The 26,905-nt window shown below is 41.9% G+C and overlaps 1 protein-coding gene across 2 annotated transcripts in view; it reads left to right on the top strand.

The window, feature by feature from the left end:
* The window catches only part of LMX1B (LIM homeobox transcription factor 1 beta), a 95,237-nt gene that overhangs the window by 61,741 nt on the left and 6,591 nt on the right, over window positions 1-26,905 (top strand). For both annotated transcript variants that reach the window (XM_065737348.1, XM_065737347.1), the window contains exon 3: window positions 25,266-25,498. In XM_065737348.1, coding sequence (XP_065593420.1) covers window positions 25,266-25,498 — 233 coding nt within the window. The remainder of the gene's footprint in view (window positions 1-25,265; window positions 25,499-26,905) is intronic.

Raw genomic sequence — 26,905 nt, 5'->3', positions numbered from 1 at the left:
CACCTTTTCCTACAAGTGGCTACTTGTGATTTTCGTAGGGATCCTTCTACAAGGAAGTGCATTTGATATCTGAGTGTACTGAGGTGCCCCTCTACCTGAACACTCCCACAGAAGCACTGTGGGAAGGGCTGATGGAGGAACCACTTCTGCTCCCTTCAGAGCCCCAGAAAATACATTCGTATCTTTGTATCTGCACACTGTGACTGATGCACCTGTATTACCCCACACGAGTATGAACAGTGGCTTATTGACTTCACAGGCTTTCCCAAGAGCTGCTGTCTCCTCTCAAAATACAGAGCTCAGAATCTTGCTTTGTTGAGGAGTCTCGGACACGCAGACATGGGGAAGTCATGCCCACATCTCCTGCCCTCCCTGAAGGGGAAGCCCGGCTGTGAGGCTGCTGTGTACTCTAAGATGCTTGTGGCCAACTGCAGGACTGTATTCCCTCCTTTCTCCCATGTTCATTGCACCAACTTCTCATCTTTTTTAATTATAAAGACTTGATCTGTACAGAATGACTGGATCCCCGCAACTGCAGCAGTGATAAGAGCATGCCTTTTATTGCTTCTTGTGCTGCATCATGCACTAGCTTTACAGCCATGCTCCCCGAGAGAATATAGGGATGGTTCTTAAACCTCAGGGGCTTTTGTGATCTTCTCACTTGCTATTTATAACTGATTAGGGCTCAATTGTGATATAATGATAGCTCGCCCCGTGCTGTATTGATCCCAGTGGGAACGAAGGGTGTTTGGCATCTCACATGATCAGGCCCTTCACACCCCTGTCCCGCTGCTCATTACAGAGTATGGGCAGGAAGACGGAGCACTCCTCGATTTTCTTATTCAGTCTCATTTCGAGCTCCAGCTCAGACTGGAGATTTGCTGAGTAAATAGTCTCAACAATAATCTCAGCCTGATTCCAACTAATTAAATCCTGTACAAACATCCCTCTCTGGGCCAATATAGTGAAAGACAACGAAAACACAGAAAACCAGACATAGCTTTCCTCCAGATTTTGCCCAACCCTTTAATCCTGTATCTTTTGAAAGATAGTAACGTCCGTAAGATGAGGGGTCAGCCTTCCTGCCCTCAGCATCAAGCAGTGGAATTTTTCAATAATGAACAGCTGGGTCACCAGCGACACAAAAGCTGCTGTAATATCCTGTAGGCTTACGGGGCACAACAGAAATCCCAAAGCAAATCATGATGTACACAGAAAGGGACCGTCCTTTTCTATTAAGGAGGCCACTTCAAACCAGTCTCGACACCACCTTTTCTCCAGCTTTTCGGAGGCTAGATTATCCCCTGCGTATTTTTAATCAGGCATTGGGGGGTAGCTCTGATTGCCTTTTTAGAGTCTGAGAAGTTAAAGAACATAGTGTGAAGGCTGTTATTGTCAGTGCTGCATGTGCATGTTCTCCACTCAGAAGTGTTTACAAACAAGCTTTTAGATCAAGAAGAATGGTAACACTCCATTGGGCTCATGGTTGGGTTTTGCGCCAGTTTGACAAAATTGGTTTTATTAACCCAGACTCCGAGTAAGTGTGGTGAGAGCTTTTACTGGAGGTGGGGGTTGCGTTTGTTTTTTAATTTTTATGAAACCCCATGGAATTCATGGCCTTTTTTTCAAAGTAAAAGTTACATTGCAGAGCTTTTCCTACAGTACTCAGTTAAGCAAAAAGTAAACCATGGTAACGGGACAAAAAATATTATAAAAACTTTTTAATGTGCCACAAAAGTCAGTCTGAAATGTATGTGAGATATGTTGGGGGTTCCTGATTAAAAGCAGTTTGTGTCAAGGAAGTTACCACTTGCAACATGTAGAACATCTGACAGTGATTAAATGGAGCTAGCTATTAGATTTTTCCTAAAGAAACAATAGTTAAACATATCTCCACAAGTATGAAACACTTTATGTACTGTATCTGGTACACCTCATTTAAATTGACTTAGATGGAACAGACACACTAAGTCTAACTAGTACGTTATTAAGAATATAAACCTGGTGCCCAAGAATTTACAATCAGTTATATGGGAGGTATCCTGACTTTCCTCCCTTTCCCAGGGCTTTCATTTACTAAGCATGTGCTGTAAAGATGTCACATTTACCGAAAGGGACAAGTTTAGGATGTTTCTTACAAACAGTTTTAAGTTACATACCTGTAGCAAACACATCTTGCTGTTCTGTAACGTGCTGTGTAGAAAGTCTGCCACGGGCTCCAGAAAGCATGTGGTAAAGGAAGAATGTACATGTCAGGAAGAACACATTTGTAATTTGTTTTTCAGTTTGCTTGTTAGAACTTGTGAATTTTGATAGAAAAATGATATAAAATTGTTTTCTACAAGATGACAAGCCTTTCAGCTTTCTGTTAAACCACTTAAGGCACTGAGAAATATGGTTTAAATTAAGTGTATCATACTTCTAATTCTAGTAGGTAACAGAAAGAAGAGCTTGGAGATTCATCCAGCCTGGAGTATTTGTTAGCTGCAAATAAGCCGAGTGTTGTAAGTAATAATAATGTCTAAGAATTCCCTAAGAGTACTGTTTTAGTTTGCATTTTGACATTAAGGTCAAGAGATGCATTTAGATGGTTACTGCAGGGCTGTATTTGGGTGCTCTAACTCACGTCCCTGAATTGCATGGCAGGAGCAGGCAAGTCTTAGAGTGCTAGATTTGAATGTGATTTTAATCGTTGATTTTTGCCTATTATTTTGTGGGATGAGTAGGCAGAATTGCTGAAGTAAATCACTACAGTACAGTTAGCCCAATCAAAATGACTGTTTGGAGTATGGAAATCAAACAGTGTTCATTCCTTTTTTCTTTGTCACCTACAATGACAGATTTAAGGAAAAAAAAAAAGAAAGAAAACAGTTGCGTCAACAGCCGAAGGAGGTCTGCTTTCTGCTCTTACTTCTAACACCCAAACCTACCTTGCTTGCTCTATCTGCACAGGGTGAAGTCAGAAATTGCACTCAGCTCCTCCAGAGCAGAAGGATGCCAAGGGTCAGTGTGTAGTAGATAGGAAATCATGTGAGATGTCCTCCAGGAGTTGAGAGCTAATTTATAGTTCAGTCCAAACTTCCCCGATTTGCATAATGCCAAGTTCAATAAGATATCCATGGTAGCTTATTTTCCTTTCAGATAATTTAAGACAGGCAAAAATTAAATTGGAAAATACTGCTTCAAATATAGGGAAACACTGAAGAAAATGTCTTGAGATCAGGAGGTATTTTACTACTTCCAATTTATCCATTTTTCAAAACTTCTTGCAGACTTAAAGCTCTGTGCTGAGTCGCTGCCAAGTGAAAACTTGCCTCATGCACAAACCGAGTGTGGTCTTCTGAACCAAATTCCAAGGGCTGATATAGGTCAGCTGGAGGATGGACTTAGAGATGTGGCATGTACACTTCCCGGGGTGCCAGGAATGGTCATGCTATAAGAAATGACAGCTTTGAGGGTACTTGTGTTCTTGTGGTTGGAGTCAGTTGACATGATTAGGGCTTGAAACTTTGCCAAAAGTTTACTCTTAACAAAGAGATCATTACTGCAATTAGGTGATAGTTTTGACTGATTGTCTCTGTGAAATGTCAAATATTGAAGTGTCTGTGGGAGCAAAAGAAACCCCAGGGCTAAATGGCGGTTCTGAACTGAGTGTTCTATTCCGTCTCTACTTATCCTATAACATTTCTGTCATTTGGCAATTAATGACGAAAGATGCACTATGAAGTACATGAGAAAAAAGGAGGACCCATAGGACTGTTCTCTGTGTAACTGTCAGTGGGGCAGAGCTACAGATGAGCACCAGAAGTGAAGCTGGCTTCTCCTTGCCAGGAAAACAATGGAGCAGCATTTGCACAGTTGCCGGTCCATTCCATCAATCAGCTCTAAGTTATTCTTGAAAACTCAAGTGTAGCAATTCTGTTTCGTGAGCCTTGGTTTTCCCGTACCGACTGCTTGGTTAAATCAGTACTATTGATCATGTTTATTGTAAGAGTGATCATAGTTTGCTGTGCTAGGCACTGCGTGACATAGGAAAGTAGAAAATTGCTGTCACAAATAACTCCTTGGCCTCGCCTGGCCTTGCAGAGGCTGTGGAATGCAGTGTGCAGTGAACTGGAGGCAAATACTGCATTAGTGTTGGTGCTCTCTGAGAGAAAAATAGAACTGATACCCTTCTTTCTCTTCTCTGCTTCTCTTTTCCTCCAAATACAGGCAGTAAGGGCATCATTCCTTGATGCCAACAGAGCAGTGGCAGAGCGGGCAGGGCTCTGCTGTCTTCCGAAGAGGCAGAATGGAATAAAACAATAATTTTTCCTCTATTTTGTGATCTCCTCTTTCTTGGTACAGTGCAATTCTAGCATGGCAGAAGTGTTCCAGTGTTCACATAAGCGGAGACTGCCTCTGAGCACCGAGATCATCTTCCTCCACTAGACCATGCATTTAACATCAGGAAAGAGAATACCAGCAGCTATGGGAGGTTCATTTCTGCGTCCCTTTGCCACTTGAACTGCTTTGTGTCTTTTTGCATGTATAGCCTTTATAACCCTGGTCTTTAATATGGTGTAAAAAACAAAACAAAACAGGAGTGTAGCCTTGTCAAGAACAGCTTTTGTTGAAAGACACTGATGAGCTTTTATATAATTTGTCATGAGCCTACAAATGATATAAACTTTTGGCAAGTTGTTAGCTGCTGTGTGCTAGCATTAGAGTGCACATCTGCAGACCTGCACTGAGCTGTCTGCATCTTCATAACATCAGATCAGGTGCTCCCCTTTCTAAAAGTTACTCTTTTTGCTTTCTGTCTTTATCATCCCAAGACATCTCTGTAAGAACTGAACAGTTCCTTTTTACTGCTGTTGGGATTGCTCTTTTCTTAAATTCCATACTGTTTGTCAATAAGGGCTCATTTGGAAAGGTGCACTGCTAATCTATTCACCCTGTAATTATTTACAAAAGGATATGGACTGTTCTTGGCCAGTTCAGGAGCTCCTGTACAGATGATTCTTGCCCAGTCTGAATTCCAGAATCCTTCCAGAGCCTTTGGGAAGCGCTCATTTCTGCTCTGCTATTAACTACTGAACCCATGCCGTCGTTCTCCCAGCTGTCTATTGACAGGTGTTTTTGCTGAACACTATTGGTTCAGGAAGGAGGGTTTGGTGGAAAAAATCATGTATGTGGCACTGCTTTCTGATTTTATTTGCTTTCAGCTACGCTCTTCCTAGTGGTCTTTTAAGAGTTCAGACGTTAGGACCCAAGCATTGTTCTTTTCGTGTTATTGTTATTATTTGGTAACTTCTGATGAATGAACTTTCAAGTTATTGGAGAATCCCTTGTGTTGGTCAGCAACATTTATTTTGGACTGACATCTTCATCTGCCGAGACTCTGCTTTTCAAACAGAAATTTCACATGTAGCCTTGTACTTGTTTCTGTGGAGCAGCCACTGAGCCCAGCTTCACTATGAGACAAAGGGTGGTGTGAGCTTTCAACAACCGATAGCTGGATATTCTTCCATACTGCACTTTGCCAGTATAAAATACACTCCCACCAAAAAGACATTAAACAAAAGCACTCACTTGAGGGGGAAAAAAAATAGTGGAAGCTGCCAGCAGCGATCAGATGACAGATATTTTTGTTAGGAAATAATACCTTTCTCTGATTTCCTGAGAGGTTGAATATAAAGCATAAAACAAGGGACAGTGATGAAATCCAGAAGAATTACCTCTGTGTATTCTGCTGGAAAAGAGTAAACAAGTACCTATATGCCACCCAGGTAAAACAGGCATTGTTTGGACAGCTGCATTGCCCATTGAAAGGTGCTGCTTGATAGTGGTGTGTTGATAGTAATGTTCATTTCATATAAGGTTCATATGATACTGTATAGCTCTATAGAGATAGCTGTGTTAATAAGCCTTACACAGCAGAGAAGTTGGATTTTCAGATGCATACCAACTACTAATGTAAAACATGCTCCACTGAGAATACCTTGGAAAAAAAAGTGCATTTACTGCTGCAATAATAGTAAAAGGTCACCTTGGATCACATTTGGAAAAGGTCAGATGCTGCTGGAGATAACAGCCTGTACACACAGAGCAAAAGCTGCTAGGTTCATCGTAGTTCCATCTGCAGCCACAGCTGAAAGCCAACCAAGATTAGATGTGGGAGAAGTTTTTTTCTGTTTTGACTGATTCTGTGGTAGGAGAGGGACTACTTATGTAGTATGTTTCTGGACCTCGTAAAAAATGTCAAAAGCGTGAGAAATCTTTTTAAATGCACCATTGTGCTGAGCTCCTCTTGTATTTTTGCCCTTGCTGTGCATTGGATGAATGCATACCTTCATGGCGGTTATTCTAGCAGTTTCATAAAGTAGCTTGTTTCAAGCAGCGATGGCCCAGGATATGTAATGCAAAGTGGACCTGTGCACACTTTCCAGCATGACATCTGTACTGTAAATCTCATGGCAAAGGGAATTGTTATCCTCAGTGTCCTGGGAAGTTTTCAATATGAAACAGTTGGAGGTGAGTTGCTTGCAGTGGATTCTGCATCCTTAAAAGTCAGTTCTGCAGCAATTTGCAGAGCACCTCATTTTGCTGCTGGAGTCCACTCCGGCTTCCCTGGAGCCCTACCAATAGCTGACAAACCTTAAGCACAGAGATAAAACAGTTTGCATGAATGCTACCTCTCCAGCTGTTCTCAGCCAGATGTGCTGAAAATATTGCAAGCTTATTCTCAATGTTGTGGCATTTTGCTTTAGAGAAAATATATTCCCCAGAGGACCCTGTAATTGAAACAGTCTCAGGAGGAATTACCATTTCTGTACACATAAGCTGCCTCAATCAGGCCCAGCAGAGGTTGTGAGAAAAGAGTTTGTAGGAATGAGAATCCCACCTAAGAAAATCTTAGCAGTCACCCTGTCCATCTTGCAGACCGGCCTCTCTCATTCTTATATAAATTATGTGTGATCCACTCCCAGGTAGTGCAGGGGAAGTTAATTCGGTTGTGATGGATTTGCGTTGTTCTGAATGATTCTGCTGGTGATATTTATCTGTGTCAGGGTACAGTCCAGAGACTCCCAGTGAAGTTTGTAATGCTCTTCCCTGTGCAGAGGGCAAACGATGGTGTTCGCCTAATGAATTTATATTCCATTATAAGCAAACCATGTCCTTCTTTCTCCAAATTATCTGCTATCAGTTAAGAGGCACACAAAGTGTCATTTATCTTTGATAATGAAACGTTAAGACACATACTGCAGGCTCCTAAGCGCTTCAGTGAAAGAAGGCAGCATATACTCATGGCTAGAGTCTGCCCTTAAATCCAATCACAGTCTGTTGGCCCCTAATTCCATCACTGTGATCCTCACAGTGTAGGGTGAAATATAAAGGAGCGACTGACAGTAGTTACTGCAGCTGCCTACGACCTGGCAGGCTTTTACAGAGCACACAAGAGCATTTGGTACCATTTATTGCTAGTCTCTGAAGGACGCGGAGTGATCAGCACACTTGGAAATGAATGGTCTTTTCATGTTGTTGATTTCATTTTTCTGGATGGACAACAGCGCTCCTGAAAGTGAGGGATTAATAGTCCTGGCTAGATGCAAGCAGATTGCAGCCAGCACTTGACACTCTGGCGCTCAAATCAGACACTGAAAATAAAGCGTGGAACTCAGAAAGCGGTTTCCAAATATTTGACAGAAAACTAATCAATGAGACTGCGCCATTCCCATTTCCAGGCTGCCAGCAATCTCTGCTACATTTTCCCAGGGAGTCGCTGCTGTCCGTGGCGCGGTTCTGCTTGAGATTTACCTTTGCCTCTGGGGCAGTTTGATGTTGCTAAGCAGAAAAGAATAGTTGTCTTTCAGGCATGTTTGGGGTACTCGTCGCATTCAGGCTGCTAGGCAGACATTTCAAATAAGCGTCAGCGGCTGAAATGCCGACCAGGGCCGCTAACTCTGGCATTCAGTTAATTCTGTTGTACAAAACGCAGCAGAGGCTCCAAGGAGGCATCATCAAACAGTGAGCTCTGGAGTTAAAAGAGTGAGAGAGGGGCTCTTTGTCTGGGCGTCAGAGCGAGCCGTAGCAGAGCCGGGAGCTCGGGACAGGAGCGGAGGAGGGAGGGCCGTGCGGTGGACGCACCGCAGGTGCGGGGCCGGGGACGCGGGGGTTCCCAGCAGTGCCACGCTGTCCTCACCGGCACCCACCGTCCGCCCCACGCCCGTCCGCCCCACGCCCGTCCGCCCCACGCCCGTCCGCCCCACGCCCGTCTGCCGGCGCGAACCGAGGGGCGGTGGGGGTTCGGCTGCTGACATCAAAGCATCATCATCCGACGGCTTTCCCCGGCTCAGGCTGTGTGCGTGCTCCCACGCGCACTTCCAGCGCAGGAGCTGCAGTATTAGTCTCCATTGAGGCGATCGCTCGTGGTGATGTAATTGCTGTCCCACGGAGCAGCCCTGCTGCCGTGGAGGGCTACTCCTCACTCTTCGGTTGGAAATGGACGCTGGGAACGGTGCAGATCGGCTCTGCCATTTCAACTCCGCAGTGTTTGGAGATGGAATATTGATGGATTTGGGTTTCAGAATGACTAATTAGCATGTAGGATTCCTCAAAAGGGTTAACATGGGATCTTTTTAATTGTCAGAAGAGTTTCAGGCTATTAGTGTTGGCATATTCTTCAATAATCTGTTTTATTTTTACCTGCTGGGAGCTTAATTAAAAAACAAAGAGGCTCAATTTAAAGCCCATTACTATGCTAATTTTGTAAGAACTGGGCGGTGATTAAGAAGCTTTAAAAAGAGGAGTTTAGTTTGCTCTAGGGAATGGGTTGCAGGCAGGTTTTATTTCGTTTCATTAGCTAGTTACAATTATTTATAAACTAAATGGAAATGATATTAAATAGTAATGAAAAAAACAGCATCTATGTATTATTGAACAGCAGAACTTTTTTTAATTTAGCATCGATGTGTGCAGAGCCTTTATTACTGCAACTTGCAGTTAACACAGCTAAATGCAGTTGTTAAATATAAGAGACTTTTAAAATATGCCCATAAATATAGAGCTGTCTCGTTGCTTTTCCTATAGATCACTAGAGTAGGTTTATAAAAATATCAACGTGACAATAACGATGAAGTACTGTCTCTTTAAAAAATAAAAAAAATTGAGGCTTTATGCATGAAAATTTCTTAACAATAAATTGCTAAGATGGATATTTTATGCTGCGTGCTTAAGTGTGTTTCACTGTACAATCTAACAGCACCACAGACTTTCTACTATTTTTTGCTGTCATATGAACCCAAAATAATATATGCAATTACAGCGGTGCAAAGGGTTCCTAAGGAGGAGTGGGTGCATTGAGGGAACGTTCAGAAGCTGAGAGCTGGACAGACACCGGCGCAGTAAATACAAAACGTTTCTGAGGACGAGGCCTGAAGGTGCAGGGGACAGCAGAGGAGAGCCCGAGGGCACTGAGCCTTGGACTGGCCTGGGCCTCTGTCTTTCTCTGCCGTGGGAGCTGAATCCTGGCTATTAGTGGCGGGGGCCGTGGGCTGGAAATGTTATGTGGTTCCAGAAGGGAGAGCTTTACCACCAGTAGAAGGCTGCAGGCAGCCACACACGACACGCAGGGTTACAAATGGAGCCACATCAGGGGACCTGGGCAGCTTTGCCGAGGCAAAGCATTGCGGCATCGGCTGCGGTTCGCCGGGAGCACAGTGCGGAGCAGAGGCACTGCCTGGGCCGGATTTGCCCCGAGTGTGCAGAGTCCTCTGTTCCTCACAGATCCCTCCCAGGGTGCCAGTGCTGCCGGGGATGTCATCTTAGGCCCTTCCTCAGCCTCACTTGGATGTAGCCCATCACTGCCTGCTGGGCTGGGATGTATTCCTTCTGTACATGTTGCCTTGCTGAGGAGGCTGAACCTGAAATGTGACACTGGCTTGTGGAGAGCTTCAGCACCGAGCTGAGCACAGCCTGACACAGAACTGCCTCTTTTTGCTTAAATGTTATGAAGAGATCCTTTGGGAATGCAGGAGAGGATTTTCCATGGAGGAAAACCTCAGGTTGGGCCTCGATAATTAGTTCCACGTACAGTATGTGGATCAGCTGCTGGGGCTTCACTCAGCTTACTCTTAGGGAGAAGACTATACCACGCTGCCCTGAAGCCGGTGAAGGGCTGGGGATCTCTCCTGGTCCCTGCAGGCAGTGGCTCTCCATGGGAGGTGTCTGCTGCCCTGACCCTGCCACCCCCAGAGCAGTCAGTGCATATCCTTCTCTGTGTTGCTGAGCATTTCAGAACAGCGACTGTAATGCTGCTGATCATTGTCTGTATTAATATGTGGGGCCAGGAAGTGGGGTGGCTGTGTGCTGGTGTTCCTGCCTGCTGACAGTAGGCTGCAAGGAGGTGATGCTGGGATGGCACCAAGGGCAGGAGCCCCACTGCTAAGAACCACATCTGTCAGGAGCCCCATCTGCACAGCTCTTCTGTGTGACAGTGATGGAGCACAGCCTCAGCATCAGGCAGTGCAGTGCCTTGTCATCATCCTGGCAGTTACCCTTTTTTATTCAGCAAACACAAAATTATGTGTGTGCTAGCTTTTAAAACTGTAGATTGGAGAATATCATTAAATTATTTTCCCGTGCACCTATAAGTTTGCTTTATGATGCAGGCAGAGAGAAATATGTTGATGTTTGTGCTACTTTATTGAAGTAAACTGTTTGGCCACCTGGCAGTTGTCATCATGGGCCACCATTGTTAGAGAGGTACTTGTGAAAGTCAGATAATGTGGATTCACATTTACACCACACTATGAGAAAGAGCTGCATGAGAGAAGCGGAGATTGAGTCTACATTAATGCTTTTGTGCTGGTACTGAAGAGATTGCAGTCCTTTTCTCCATCACCAGTGCCAGAGTGAAATAAAACAAGTTTCATAAATCCAAGTTCTCAAAGCTATGGAGAAATTCAAACCATTAGGATTTCAACTTCTAAACGGATTTCAGACTTCCAGGCATTAGAGCCTAATACAAACCACTGAGGTAAATTTAAGTTCTCTATCTGATTTTAAGAACTTGTATGAAGTGTGTATTCTGTGTTTCAAAAATCAGCTGTCAAAGGAGATGGGGTTATTGCATCCTTGTTATGAGTATGGGCATTTGGCACAGAAATTTCTTTTGCTATATTTTGTCAGAAGAGAGTGGGTGTCTGACCTTCTGTATTGCTGTTCTTGGGTGGAAGTTATTCAGATACCTTGAAAGCACTACAACCAATTAGAATTAGGAATGCACTGGAAATCTCAGGTCTGCATAGAGAACAGGCACTTGACAACTAAACAGCCCTGGAGCTGTTCACATCACCTGGCCCTCTACATACAAACTTCAGATTCTTCAAGGAAACCTGAGGAGCTTTGGAGCTGTAGATTCTCTTTTGATCTGGCTCTGAAAAGCTTTCTTTCCAGTAAACAAAGGGTCATTTGCTTTCCTTGAATAGCTGCTACTGGATGCTGCAGGTGCTGCTCTTGTCACCAATGGCTTTGCTTTCCAGGTACAGGCAATTTTTTTTCTTTCCAGTAAGGCTTGTAGCTGTGTTGGAGCATGGCAGGTCTGTGATGAGAGCTTACAAATTACTACCTGCTCTGTGTCCTGCGGAACTGGCATGTTCTGGCTCATAGCAAGTCCCTTATGCTTCATCAGTCAATGTAGCCCCAGCAGCGCATAACATTTCTATAGTCAGCTCCATCTTCTTTCAAGCTGTTGGTTAAAAATTGGAAGCAACCTCTCAGCTGGTGCTGTTGTGAGGGTCCTTCATGAAGGACACCACCAGGGAACTTTCTGACGGAGCGTGCCCTCTTCCACTAACCCACTCAGGGAAATCTCTCCCCTGTCTGCAAGGGAAACCTGAGAATTTTCTGCCAGTAGGAGTAAATGTTGCAATCTGTATTAGGAGATGGTGTGAACTACATTATAGAGAATCTGTCAGAAGTGGCCGTCTTTCAACAGCTCAGCTACTTCACCTGTCATCCACAACCACTTTGTTCTCTTCAGCTTACATTTCTGGAGCCAGGATTTGTATATTTTTTGTATTATGAAAATGTTTGATAGATACTGTTGTACAAATAAAGACCTTAAAATGTATTGTGAAGAAGCAGGGATACTAAAGAAACCCTTCATTTGTGCATTTATTTGCATGAGACCTAATCCAAGTCTCATTAAAATAGTGGCTGTACTAGTCCTCTACAGGAAGCACAAAAGAGCTGTTACTATGAGCTATATGACAAACATGGACCTATTTCCTTTCTTCTGATGAACTCTTCAAAGTCTTCATGTAAGACCTCCTGTTTTCCAAATGGAACTTGTGAATTTTGTAGGCACCCTAAGACTGTTGTCCTGGGGTCTGGGCTTTTGGCCAGCACGTATCCAATTACAGGAGGATTTATAATTGTACAGATGTGTATGACAGAGCTATTGCTGTTGGTTCTAAAAGTTATATTCATTCAATCAATCAATCAATTAATTAATTAACAGTCGTATGTTTCTCACAGCAAAATTGTTCATTGGGCATCTCTGACTTAAATAGTTATTGCAGTCATTAAAATTATTATTGGTGAAAGAAAAAGTTACAGGAAGGGTTCATATAAAGTTAAAATCAAAGTACACTGCATGTCTGTGGCTCAATTATCTATAGAAACCAACAGGACTTCTGCTATCAAAGTTTTCTGTGTAGACTGTAGATCCTTAGTATGTAACGGGGATAGCGTTCTCTAGTCATTTAGTCTCTGCCAAATCCTCCTTTTGCTTCCACAGTCGTGTTAAGGAAAAAAGCCTAATGCTACAAGTCTGCAAGTCTGTTGTTTCTGCGGGTAAGCCTGTGGCTGGGCCTAGCCACAGAACTGCCTCTTGAGATAAAGGTCCTACGGCAGAATACTTGAAAAATTTCTTTAGGTTCTAAACAACAAACCAGCTATCCAGGATCCCTGAGGTCTTAAAAGTCCCTTGGCCTTCTTTTGACCCTGTATACACCTTACATTCTTCCTTTAATGATTGACACTCAGTGGGTATGTGCCTTCAGGCATACTGAAGTTGTAGCTGCTGCTTCATCAAAGCAACTGTTTACAGCTGGTTTGAGTTGGATGCCAATAAACAGTATTCTTTTTGTCTCAAAATAAAAAGCAGCTTAAGTCCTTAATGATAAGGATTTTGTGCTTTGTAGAAGAAAAGTCAGCTGGGTTGGGACAGCCAGCCACTCGGCTTAGCAGGTCAGAGTACTTTATACTTCCAGCTAAACCTCTTTTATCTCCTCAAGTGAGTGAGCTATAGATTCTTATCATTGTGGCAGAAGTGATGAGGGTAACATCTTTAGCTGGAAATCATTGGCAACATGTGGAGAAAGCTTAAGATGTTGTCACACTTTAACTTGGTCCTAATCTGTTCAAAGGCAGTTCATACTTTCTAACTGTGCCAGCAGGTAGTGAGAGAGAGTCAAAGACCATCAGGGTAAAGTAGCTCCTGCTTTTCTTTGGGGAGTTTATGACTTTCATAAAGAAACTGCAGCAGTAACAGTTGTTGTCTAAATGAAGAGCTTATGTTCACCCAACCATATTTCATTAACCTGTACACCCAAGCTCCTGCGTTTCCTGACTAGTTGGTGCAGTGCTAGAAGCACTCTTAAATATTTTAATAGCTGTTGTCAGTGAAATGGGAACAAGAGAAATGTGTAACTCGGTCCCGCCCCTGACACGTGACCATCTGACCTGCCCACGGTGATTAGCAGGGAGCAGATATGAGCCGTGTGCTGGAGAGTTGTCTATAGAATTTGCAAAATTCCCAGTGCAAGCTATTTTGTGACTTGTGGCATGTTGATGTGAGATCCAAAAAAGAAAACATTTTCCTTCCAACAACAAACTGGGATATTGCTGACAACACTTTAAATGTTGATTCTTTGAAGGAGCAGTAGAAAATAGATGTATAATAGACCCCTCAATGCAGCTAGACATCTTTAAAGCCTTCTTACCTGTGGATGAAGTCCCGGTCCTCTTCCTGTTGGTATCAAAGAGGTTCTTCAGTTCACTACTTGAAGCAAAAACTGATTCATTACTTCTCATCGTTTGTAGACTGCTCTGAAAGTAATGCCTCCTCTTTATTTCAATGGAAACTACAAGAGATACAAAGAGCACGATAGCCCTCTTTGGTAGAGCAAATTCTCAGCTACAAAACCTTTTTCAACAGCCACAAGCACCAGCTGCACATTTTCTCCAGCAATGAACAAGAGCCTGCATGCCACACTCCTAACAGTCTGCACCAGCAGAGGTGATCCACTGTCACTGCCACCACTGCTGAAACCACCACCCACCCCTCACTGTGCTCACATCCACTGTTTTATCTCCATAAACGTTCAGTGAGTGTCAGTGGATGTCAATGGGTGCAATTTTTTTCCACATGGAGAAATTCAGTGATGCACCTTTGCTCCACAGACATTTCTGTGTCAGGCGCCATTCTGTCAGACTGCTCCTCTGCTGCCATCTGTCACACATCAACAAAATTTAACGATATTGGTGGGAAGGTTCAGACCCTACTGCCATCCCATTGACATCCACCTCCGATGTCATGGACCGACATAATGAAACAGGAGGCGTTACTTTTGGAGCAGCCCTTGTGTACTTGTCTTCAGATGATCTTAAGAACCTCGAAATTACTGGTGAGCAAACTTCATTCTACTTCAGCAAATATTCACTTGAAAAAAACAAGCAAACAAACAATCAAAAAACAACCACTTCGTAACTTCAGAGAGAAGTCTGTACAACCAGAGCAGGATTTTCTCAGTCAGATATTCAACAAAGCACCCAATTCTGGAGAACATTTATGCAACACTTGGGAATATCAGGAGATGCTTCAGTGCTTTTATAGAAAAATGGTACGCGGTGCAAATTTTCTCAGTATAGGAAGGAACAGCGTATCGATGTATAAGGTTGTGGAGGTGATTCTGCACCCTTCCTCTCTGAACAGGCATCTCTATTTTTTTCACTCTAGTTGAATTTGTGTGTGTAATATACATCCATGCACATAACAAAAAGTTAAGTAATATTGTCCAGCTTTAACATACTTACAAGTTTTCATTTAATTAAAACAAAAATCTGGAAAAGTTAATAAAATGTTTGGACAAGCCTTTCAGTCCTGTGAGCTTAAGGAAATAATCCGCTTTGCATGCCTAATAATGTTGTTGGTATCTAATGGGATTTCATTTTCACACATGTGCTAGTGTCCTGCATGATATATATAACTGCTGGAATAACTTAAAACATGCTAGTGTCCCAGGCAAAAGAAAAGTCCGGCCATGCTACAGGGCCTTGCTTATTTCTGTATCTATGTGTTGAGACAGTTTAGTGTACCAAATCCCAAACACAAACGCAGAGACTGATAGCTAAGTCTTTAGGACTCTACTGACTGTATTTTGACCTTACAGAAGTTAGCAGATTTTGTTAGTTCTCTGTTAATCTAAGAATTTGGCTTATAGAGCATTTATGTTAATTGTTCGTACTAGAATAATTAGGCAAGTCTGTACATTTACATAAAAAGTATGAATCAGACGTTTGGAGCCTTCAAAAATGCCTGTATTAAAAGAGCTGTATGTTTTGCATCATAACATTAATAACATATAATTGACATGATGTTAATAAGAGGGAGTCCATACAACTAGAATAAATGATGGTTTCTAAGGTATTTCTGGGCACACCTTGGTTGTCTGAGTTTCTCTTACTCTTTTTTAATTCTCAGTAGTCCTTTCCCATTGGTCGTTTTTTGATTATTATTATTTTCAAAGAAATTATTGCCTCCAGGAAAATGTTTTTGCTGATCTGCCTTATCAGATGAGTGAAATTTGTGGGAGAATGACAGTAAAGAGAAACTACATTGAGATGATTGGGTGAAAAATAAGTTTTCATCCCTTAAAGGTCAAGCTAATAGACCATGATTTACAGCAGAATATAGTAGGGACTTTTGTAAGACAAACAGCAACTTTTCATGCTCAGATGGGGATTCTTGGGTTAAATTGCTATCTTTGAGTTCTGAACTTGGAAAGGTATTAAAGTGGAATTAAACCTTTACACAATCCGGCTCTTGTGTCATTCAGGATTTTTTTTAGTTCTGTTTAATTGTACATCACAGCAGGGTTCTGAGTGACTGGTGCTCTAAAGAAATGAGGGGTAGGGTTAAGTCTGCAGCCCACTGCTCTCTGCTAATCCTTCTTGTTCCTTGAAGAAGGATTTACTTTTGCTGCCAGCTTGTGAAAGACTTTCCTCGTCCCGAAGAGATTGTTGTGGCTTTCCTGGGGAGGTGTGGTTGCTATAGCAGGGAGTCACGCCTGGGTATTTTCTCAAACCCTACTGAGAGCGGGCCAAAAGAGAGCTGAAGAAGAGTAAAACTGGGGATTAAAAAATGGAACAATAGGAGACAGGAAGATAGGAGTGGGAACAAATGGGAATTACAGCACCAAAAATAATGCAAAGTGACAAAAAGAGGAAATAGAAAAATAATAGCTGACAGTCTGACTGAAAAGAGAAACACTACAAAAGAACAATTTATTTTCTACAGGCAAATAATGAAGGGGCATTTGGGAAATAAGACACAGGCCCTTGTGTTAAAGGTTTTTCTTTATTCTTACTGTTTTGCAAACGCAGATAGATAAAATATTAAAGAAAACTGTTCCCCTTTTATCCCCTTCCCTCTTCCCCCTCTGCTACAATCTATTAACAACAAAATCTTCTCTGATTTTCAGCTGTGTGTTTACTTATTTGCGGTGAAATTATATTTCTAGTACTGTCCATTCCTACAATCTGAGTGTAGACAATTCTGCTCCTTTCATATAGAATACAGATACTTAGATCAATGGCAGAAGAAAAGACCCAGCTCTCCACTCGAATCCTGATCTTGAATGATTCCCAAAAGAAAAATTCCCTCCAGGGAAATGCCTGTGGGCACTTATTTTTGCTGCTGTTTACTGGAGACGAATTCTTCAGTTCCTGCCATGGCAATGCCCCTGACATAAATACCTGGTCCTGCCTCTGTGGGGGCCTCAGCTTCTGTCATCTCACCACAGTTGTATGCTGAAGTTGCATTTATGGGCTCCTGGCTATATCTCAAAGAGCTTGCTTTTATCTCTAGATGCTGTGTTTTGCTCCTAAACTCCTTTGCTCTCCAAATAAAACATGGCCTAATTCTGCAGAGAAAGAAACTTTTTCATCTCAGTAAATGAAGCAGGAATTTTCATTCAGATGAAAGTTTGTCACATTACAAATAAAATTTAAAACGAAGGCACTCCCACATCTAACAGCAAATCTCTCTAAATGCTTTTCCTGCACCCTACTGCTTTATATATAGGAAAGGCAGAGAGATGTAACAGATGAAACATTTTGTTTATGAAGTGTCTATGTTTTGTTTTATTTCACATGTTTTTGCAATATAGATAACAGATTACACCACAGAGCTTTCATTGCCTTGTGCAATAAAGATACTATAAAGCCTTTCTGGGTATTAATAATAGATTGTGTTGATGAGTTTGGAGAAGCTGGCAATAGACCCCCCACTGTAAAGACATTAACACCACAGGACTAAGGTATCTTTCCCTTGCAAATCAGTTTCTAAATTGGCTGTGCTGATGGGTTTGGGCACAAGCTCTTGTACAGCATCAGTGCAGCAGGCACAGGAAGTTATTTTGTTTTATACCAGCAAATAACGTTTCTTCCTCCTAATGCTCTCAGTCAGAGGAAAGGCCCTGTATAAATTCTTTCCCTAAGTCATTCTTGCCAGCCAAGAAATAACTTAGAAATTACATTTGAATTGTTTTGACACGATTATTTTTTTCTTTAAAAGTGAAGGCCAAAGCAGTGAATCACCAACAGTACAATTTCCCTGCTTATGGAGCCTTTAGGGTGAATTTTCATATAAAAATTACATTAGAAGAATTTCACTGTGTTGCTGGCAATGTAAATTCAAAGGCAACTGTAAATTCAGTATGCCACTTAGAGAACAAGAAAGATAAGACTTCTTATCAGACTAGTGAATATTCAACGCATTGGAGGAAGCAGTTCTCACAGATCTGGTTTAGGAAATACGGCCCCCACTGCACACAGCATCAGCCATTTTGTGGGCTCGGAAATCAGTGAGGTTGTACAGGTAGTGAATAAAGATGGATTTAGTGTAATATGTGTAAATAACTGAATATGAATCCAGATAAAGAAAAATGGGGAAAATGTCATTTGCCAGTAATGAACTTGCTTAGCAGAGTTCCGGCAGAAATACAAACTCCCAAAACCTATTATGCTTTCATAGCACTTTGATATAATTTAAAGTTATACAAAAAGCGTAACAGAAGCCCATTTGCCTTTTTTTTTAACTCATAGACAAAATAACTTTATTTCCCAAATGTTTGTGCTGCCTAAAATATTATTCTAACAAAATCATTGTATTTTGTTAATCCATTAGGCTTCTTAATTGCAATCCTGACTTTATCAATTCAATTGGAGCCCTTAACTTTTATAACAGTTTCTATTCTCCAGAACAGATTAGGAGAAAATTGCAGCCATAATCTGTACAGTGCAATTGCCATGCTATAAAGAGGAATGGGAGTAGCTGGGAAGAGCAATTGGATTCCCAAAGGTGGAGCACAGTAGAGCAATATCAGTGACTTTGTAAATGAAAAATTGTTTTAATTCCCTTCTAAGAGCAATAATTCGATTCTTCATAAATTTTTCCATCAAAGCATTGTAAGGAAAAATGCTATAAAATAGGGTGCATGGCAGTGATGGAAGGCAGTCAAACGAAATGGTCAATTAAGGGATGAAAATTAAGCAAAGAGAAGAATCCATTTTGTCACATTCTGCTTGAAGCGAGAAACTCCTCTGTACTTCGCATTTTATGGTTTACTTTATAGTTGAGGAAGATGCAACTTTTCCCATTGTTCTGTCCCCACTTTGGCAATTTGCCTTTGCATTCCGTTGCCTCTTTTTCATTAGTCTCCGAACGGTGGGCTCAGCCCCAGGGCTGTTGGTGGGACTGGGCCTGGCTCCTTGTGTGCGACGGGAAGGTGCCTGGGAAGAGCCGCAGGGTGGGGGCTCCCAGCAGCCATGTGAAGGCCAAGATCCCATTCCCATTCATGCAGATGGGACCCCTTCCTCGTATGTATTTTATGGAGATATTCAAGACCCAGCTGGACATCTACTTGTACGACCTATCGCAGGCTACCTGCTTTAGCAGGAGGGACTGGACTCGATGAACTCTAGAGGTCCCTTCCAATCCCTGTGATTCTGTAATATTGTGCTGGGAAAGGAGTCCCAAGTGAAGGGTGCTGTTTTGGTAGCATGGATGCCACCACTCACCCTCTAGGTCAGGCTGGCGGTGGAGCTGGGGAGCAGGGCCTGAGGAGCGCACCGCTCTCATGGGCTTCAGGGCATGAGCGCATGGTGGGACCATGTAGGAATGTCGGGCTACCACCACAGCCCTCCTCGTGGACGTGCAGGTGGGGTGTTTACAGGGAAAAAACTTGGTGCCATGATATTCACTGTGAAGCATAGCTTTAAATGCAGTATTCATTAGTCAGTATTCTTAACAAAGCACCTGTGGGTAGAGGGCTCCTAAATACTGCCCTCAGCCTTCCCACTAGAAAAAGGTGGGCTCTTTTGTTTTGGTTTCTCTGTGTATATTACTTTTTTTTCCTAGAAACTTTTAATTTTTTAATGTTTGTAATGTTTTATTACTGTTCAGTGAAAGGGAATTAGCTTTGTTTTGCTGAAGTTTCATCTGTGAAATGGGCTTTAATAAACTACATAATTACTTTTTCTGCAGGGAAAATATTTTAAATGGATTGGTTTCTTTTTTTTTTTTTTTGAGTTTCTTCTTTTCCAAATCATAACATTGGATTTCCATTCTGCTTTAGTGCATTTGAGATTTTTTGAACATTCAGGATTTAGAGAAACCAAGGAAGTTTTTCCTTGTTTTTTGTGTGCACCCATGAGCTGTAAGGTGCTATGAAAACATTCAAGTTCTACATGTGAAAAAATGCATAGTGTTTTCCCCATTCTGTGTCATCTAAAGATCGTGGAAGCATCAAAATTTCTCCTGACGAAGAAGTAACAGATGTTATTTGTTAGTAATTTAATTTCTTCCCTTAATAAAACTCAGTTGTGTGAAAAGCATAATGTATTTTACTTTGTCTCTAACATATTTTGTTCTGTGAGTGCCAAGTGAACTCCCAGTTGGATATGTAGGCTCAATAGGGATGTCATATACCAGCTTTTATCAGAAAGAAAAGTATCAGAGCTTGATACTATACCTATACTATTAACAAAAGCTTGAGACCACAGTCTTTGCATAGTTATTAAACAAAGAAAATGCAGGTATCTGCTGTGGTTTCCTTCGATACGTAATGTCAGAATAACATGGAAAGGAAAATGGTTTAACATCTCAGATGTTAGACAGCAACATCTGTGCTCTCGCATATATCAAATAACAGTTAATAACTTCCTATTTACTGCTTCGCGGCAGAGGTGCAGTAAATAAACAACCTGACTGAATCAGTCTATTTTTATACCTCAGTCCTATATAACAAACCTCTTGAACCACACTTAATGTGTACAGCAAATTTCACACTGCACGTTGAGATCTCTCAGCACAGATTAAATTAGTTATAATAAAACAATTAAAATATGTTTGCCCACAAACAGGAGGAAATGAAGAACCTGGATGAGTAATAGAAAGGTAAAGTGTGAGCTGTCAGGACTTTATAGGAGTAAACAGCAGAACAGTGATTCTCAGGAGCATATCAGGGTCAAGCTTATGGCAAGATAGCTGTGCAAGAGATAATAAATCAGTGATACATATTAAACACCAGATGGTTGTGCCCATGCAGGAAGGCACAACGGATCATGTAACTGTGGTTGTTCCTAAGGATTACTGATGCAGCCTGACTTCACAGGGATATCCTAACAAATAAAATCTTTATGGCCTCTTCCGCTGGTGAACATTTTCCTCTACTGTTTAAAGACAGGGCCACATGTCTTAGTATTTCATTGCAAAGTCTGCCCAGTTTTAAATGGTGAATATTTTTTGTTATCTAGTATTGTAAATTTACTTCCCAGTGGTTATTACAAATACTTGAATGGTCAAATAGGCCATTGTTCCAAATTTGAGCTCAGCTGAATCTCCTCAGTGTTTCAGGCATGGAGACAAACACACTTAAAAACTTCTGAAGTTATTGAGTTGTCTTTCAAAATAGCCCAGGCAACAGAATTTATTTATAAAACTCTTGCGATCGTTGATTCAAAACAAGGTTTCTTGTTCTGCTTTTCTCCTTTGTCCGCTTTGAACAATTTTCTTTGGAATGTTTTCGTTGTGCTTAGGAGTCAGAGATTTCCTGGGGCTTCTAATAAAGGCATTTGATTTCCACTCTCCGCATACTTTAACAAGTCCAAGGATTTTGAGGTTTGACATTAACTCGAGAGAGCTGGAGATAATCAGCCATGGGGGTAAAAAGTCAGAGCTATGCAAATTATTTGCAAAACGTATAGAAAGCAAAATAAATATTTCTTTAAATTTGGTTGAGTGGGATGGAGTGTTTGTCTCTACAGATATCTGCATGCTCCTCATCAAATGTGTTGCCCTGATTAAAACCTACAAAGGGGTGATCTGTAAAGTATTCTTGCTATCCTACACTTCTCAACAGGTTTACTACCATTCATTTATAAAATGAACAGTCTAATGAGCAGTGTTTTAGGTCACAGATATCAAAGTCTGGTCATTTGTCAAGATTAGTTTCCTGTTGTGAGACTGCCTTGTCCAAAAAAAAAAAAAAAAAAAAAGAAGTGCATAACCCTGGGTTACTAGAAGCTGAAAAACATCTATAAACATTTTAAATGATAAATGTAAAGCAAATGTTATAATCACAGAATTAAATCCAACACAGTGCAACACATCTGAGTGCATTTGCGTAATTTGCAGAGAGTACCCATGTGCAGTTTGTGGGATTTTTTTAGATGGACAAAGGACAATTAAGGATATGAAAATAATACAGTATTGTCAGACAAATGCACCTTAATTTGAATGATTTAATACTACACTGTCAATAATATATTTCTTTATTACTAAAAGCCTGCATTTGGAAACATTACTGTGAAGGAACCATCTTCCTGGCAACAGTCAATTGCCAATAAATAACGTGAACTGTTTCCTACATATGTGTCGGATATCTTTTATTTTGAGAACAAGGAGGAAGAAAAAACACTTGATAAAGGAGTATGGCATAGAAGACACTGGTCACATAAACAATACACTCCGTAGCACAAGGATAAAAAGATAATAGCATATTGTTGTGTTCCAGCTAGGAAATATGAAGGGGAGTACATGCTTTCCTCCTTAAAATTATTTCTAAACAGTGCTACGTTTGTGTTTGCACTTTCACTGAATGGTGTAAGATTTTGAAGTCTGCCTGGGAGAAACCTGAGGACAGCTGCTGTCTTATCTAATATCGTGCACCATTTATGGCAGTGTCAGTCTGGCCCCAGCTTCAGAGGCCCCAGGCTGCTGATGTGCTCTCTGCAGAAGAGCTGCTTTGGCCTTCCCCATCCGGCCTCCCACAGCCCTCCGAGGGAAGCTGCTGCCCTTTCTGCTCGGCTCAGAGGGGAAGCAGGGAGGTTCCTGCCTGCCCCTTTCTGCCTGGGCTCTCTTGGCTCTGGCGTGCGGTCCCACAGTGCTGCCACGTAGTGCTGATGCTGGTCCAGTGGATTTGCAGTAGGAATGGTTTGGTTCAGGAAGACTTAATGCACAGTCTCTTGGAGCCAGCATCTCTGCTAGGTTCTTCTTTCAAAGAGAAAAAGTCCTTATTCTTTCAGTGTCTGTCAGAGCCTGGCCTCTCTGGTCTGCCTACAAAGGGGGGTGGTGGAGCAGACATCCTGCTTTCTGCGAAGGCCTCCGTATGAAGTGCACCGATTGTTCAGCACTACTTTTATTAACAGCACGACTACAATGCTGGGTTTTATCATCATCGCTGCAGCATTGCAAGAGGTTTTAGACAGATCAGTGCCTGTGTCTGCAGAATCACAGTCACTTTCTTAAGTTTCTTTCTAAGATTTCTCAGGCTAGTAGCACTGATTTGAATTTCAAATGAAGTCAGGAACCTGGAGACTGTAGAAACAGAAATGCAGCAATGTTTCCTGGTCAGGCTGTTACATCTGCAGCCCAGCAGAGCAGCTACCACATGTAGGGTCTGTCCCATCCCTCCTGATAGCCTGCCATTGAGTTTTACTGAAGCGTGCATAGGTTAACTGTCACACCAGTATAAATGAACTGATGCCAGTTAGGGGAGCCGGATGCCTTCACACCAGATTTGCTAATCTTCAGATTCTTTAAGTGTGCTCCATCATCACAACAGTCTTCAGACAAAAGATACAAGCTTAATTAAACTGAGTCAAATAGGTTTAAGCAGTTAAACAGAAACAACTTTTTTAAGTGCTTAAAATGTTTGCTCTTTTTTTTCCCCTATTGTGTTTTAATCCTTTCAGATATGCTATTGTGTATAGATAGAAATATTTCCTGCATAGGAAGTTGCTAGCTAAAGCAGTGTAATATTCTTGTGATTCTTAGTAGCCAGAACGTAAAATCACGTTTCCCTCTTGCAGTTGAAGTTTGCATCTAATGGCAAAGAAAAGTTGTGGACAGACCCAGTAGATGGTATGAAATTAAGTGGGCCTTTCATCAGCAGTGGCTGCTGGTCCTGAGTGGCATAAGTTTTCCTTTAATAAAATTAATCCATTATGTACCCAAGGATTTGGTCAGTGTTCCTTCTGTGATTTGTATGCTGCATAGCTGTTGTGCTGTAGCTCTGATTGCTCAAAGATATGCACCAAACCAGCAAAGTTAATACAGTAGATTTCTTTTATCAGATCAAAAGACACAGATGTAAAAAACCACGCAAGTTCTCACACAGTCTGCCTTCCTCTGGATGCAGTATGCAAATGTATTTACGTTTTCTTTTCCCTCTCGCCTATTTTGTGACTTCATTGCTTTGCTGAAGAGCTGCTGACTGCCATTTTGCTGTATTTCCTCAGCTCAGACAAAATGGAGGCTTTGGAGGGCTCTGGGTACCACGGCCTGTGCCTTATAAAATTAACCCTGTTTGCCTTTTATAACAACGGTGATAATTTTGAAGATGGAAAAAAAACACAAAAAACAACAACAACAAAAAACATCATATGCCATCATCAAATGTAGAATCTCCTCTTTCCTGTGAACACATCACTGCAGTTGTGTTAATTTCATTGAAAAAATGTAAATATTAATGCACCTCGCCCTTTGATGTATTGCCATAAAAGCCACTGAATTTCAAATTACCAAATCCACTATGTGGTACAGGGACGTAACTTAGCTATTCATCTTGATTTGAAGCAGCCGTCTTCCTAAAAGCTCACTTAGGGAGATTCCCAGTTGCCATTAGAAAAGCAAAATAAAATTAATCCGTATCATTCTAACTTTATCTTAGAAAATTAATGATGTATGAAAGAAGGGGTTTATAAAGGTTTAATAAGAACTAGTCTGGAATATAGTGTATATTGTAGAGCCTGTGATTATAGTGGTAATTTAGCAGATTGTATCACTGCCTGTCTCTGCCAAAGGATGTTTCACACCATTTAAAATGCACAGGACTGTCTTTGGAAACAGGTTATTCTGGAATAACTCAACGTCCAAAGAAAAGCCATGTTATTTCACTCCTCTCTTTATCTATTGCATGTGTATGACTGCATGCGTGTGTCATCTGCTCAGCAGCAGCACTGCGTTTCCATGCTTGTTTCTGTGTTCATTTGTTATAGCCTCCTCAGACACAGGCAATACCAGAAAGGTAAAGTCATGAAATCTATTCAGACTAGGTTTTAAGTGCTGAAATCAAAGCACTAAAAGGTATGCATAAAGAAGGCTCAGCCCTTCAAAAAGTGAATTAATATAAATTTGGTTTTGAAGAAAGTTATCCAAACTCTGAGAACTCCTTAATGTTTCTTATCCTAAAGAGGAACAAAGCAGTGAGAGGAGAACAAATCTCGATGTTTTTATCCAGCATGAGCGGTCTGGGAGTCGGCAGTCCAAAGTGACTGAGATTTGAATAAATTGTGATGTTTCCAAGACTGAGACTGCAAGTCCCCCTTTTACAATCTGATCCGTAGCTAAATTTAAAAAATTGATGTGTTTAAATTCATGCCTTGTGTGGATCTGATGTCCCCTTTGACTTTTCTGCCTCTCTTTCTTGCAGGCTTTTTGCTGCCAAGTGCAGTGGCTGCATGGAAAAAATTGCCCCAACAGAATTTGTGATGAGAGCCCTGGAGTGCGTTTACCACTTAAGCTGCTTCTGTTGCTGCGTTTGTGAGCGACAGCTGAGGAAAGGGGATGAGTTTGTTCTTAAGGAAGGACAGTTGCTCTGTAAAAGTGACTATGAAAAAGAGAAAGACCTATTGAGCTCTGTCAGCCCAGACGACTCCGACTCAGGTGAGCGTTCCCACTCCTGTCCTAGCTGGAAAAGCCAGAAGAATTTGCAGAGCATTTTTACAGAAAAGTATACGTATTTACACATCTACTTTCTCTATATGCATTTGTCACCCCTGCAGTTACAGCTCTTAGCAGGCACGGCTAAAAATCCCCACTACTAGTTGTTCCTCCTAACTTTGCTCCTTTCCTTAGTTTACTGCTGTCTACTTAGTAAAGTTCAAAAAATGTTGGGGGTTCTTGAGGGGTCAGTATTGTGTGTTTCTATGAGATCACAGCACATGAATCAGACTGACTCAGTTACCTGAGACCTCATTCAAAGCGTACTCTTTTCCACAGGCATCCTTTCCTCCTAAAATATTTTTGCCCCGTTATCAGGGAATCTTCTGCTCATATACTTTCAGTAGCAAACCAGAAAAATGGGCAGAAGGTCACCATGCTGTGCAAGCAGAGCTTCTCATGAAGAAGGCCCTTGGGCCCTCCCAGCTGATAGCTGCTGGGTGTCTTCCCCAAGATCGCCACTGCGTGGAAGGGATGAATATTTGCTGTCCTCCAGCCAGCCCCAAGGGAAGGTTTTGACAGAGTGAGCTGTTGCTGTCTGGCTGGGGATGAGAGCACAGTACTGTACATGGTAAAAAGATCACACATTGGGTCTGGATTCTGCAGTCCAAAACCAGAGCATCTGGCCACAGTTACAGTGAGGGCTGCCTGTCAGGCTTAGGCATTAACAGGAGGTACAGCATTCCTCCTTTCTGTGCCATGTGCTCTCACTGAGACTGGAAACTTCTTGTTGCATGTGTGCCCTTGTTGAGTCCAAGACTAGAGACTGTGCATGTGCAGGAAGGTGCCAGTCATCATAATTGCTTATTTATTTCACAAGAAAATGTCCAAGAAAATCAATGACTACTGTTCCATTAAGCATACAAATAACTTGGATCTTTGCCTGTAGTTTATGGGAAAATAGGCACAGTAATTGTCCTTATTGTAGTTGTCTCTAATCCAAGAGCCATATTCACCACATTGCTCAAATTTATATTTTCGTGTCGGGAATGCAACAAGATGAAGGTCACTGCTGTGTCAGCAAGATGTGCAGGACCAGACCTTTTCTTGTTTATTTCCTTGCTGTATTTACAGAAGCATGAATGCTTCGCTCTGTAAGCCTGATATCATAGGGTTTAGGCTCTTGGTGAATTTGCTTGAAGCGCCTGAGCTTCTGCTTGCCCTTCAGCATGTTGTTCTGCCACCCCAGATTCAGCAACCTGCTCCAGTCCATCTGTACCCAGACAAACCCCTTTGAAAAGAGCAGTGCAGAGCTGTGCCCAGCCCTGCAGGCTGAGCGTGGTGATCCTGCACCTTCCACCAGCGAGTGTGAGCTTGCCACACCAGGACTGGAGGTTTCTAGTTGCCATC

The sequence above is a fragment of the Cyrtonyx montezumae genome, unplaced genomic scaffold (assembly GCF_038088225.1).
Source record: "Cyrtonyx montezumae isolate F1298 unplaced genomic scaffold, pur_monq_1.0 scaffold_20, whole genome shotgun sequence".
Classification (NCBI taxonomy): Eukaryota; Metazoa; Chordata; class Aves; order Galliformes; family Odontophoridae; genus Cyrtonyx; species Cyrtonyx montezumae.
The sequence above is the reverse complement of the archived record's forward strand: the minus strand, read 5'-3'. Positions and strand labels throughout refer to the sequence as shown.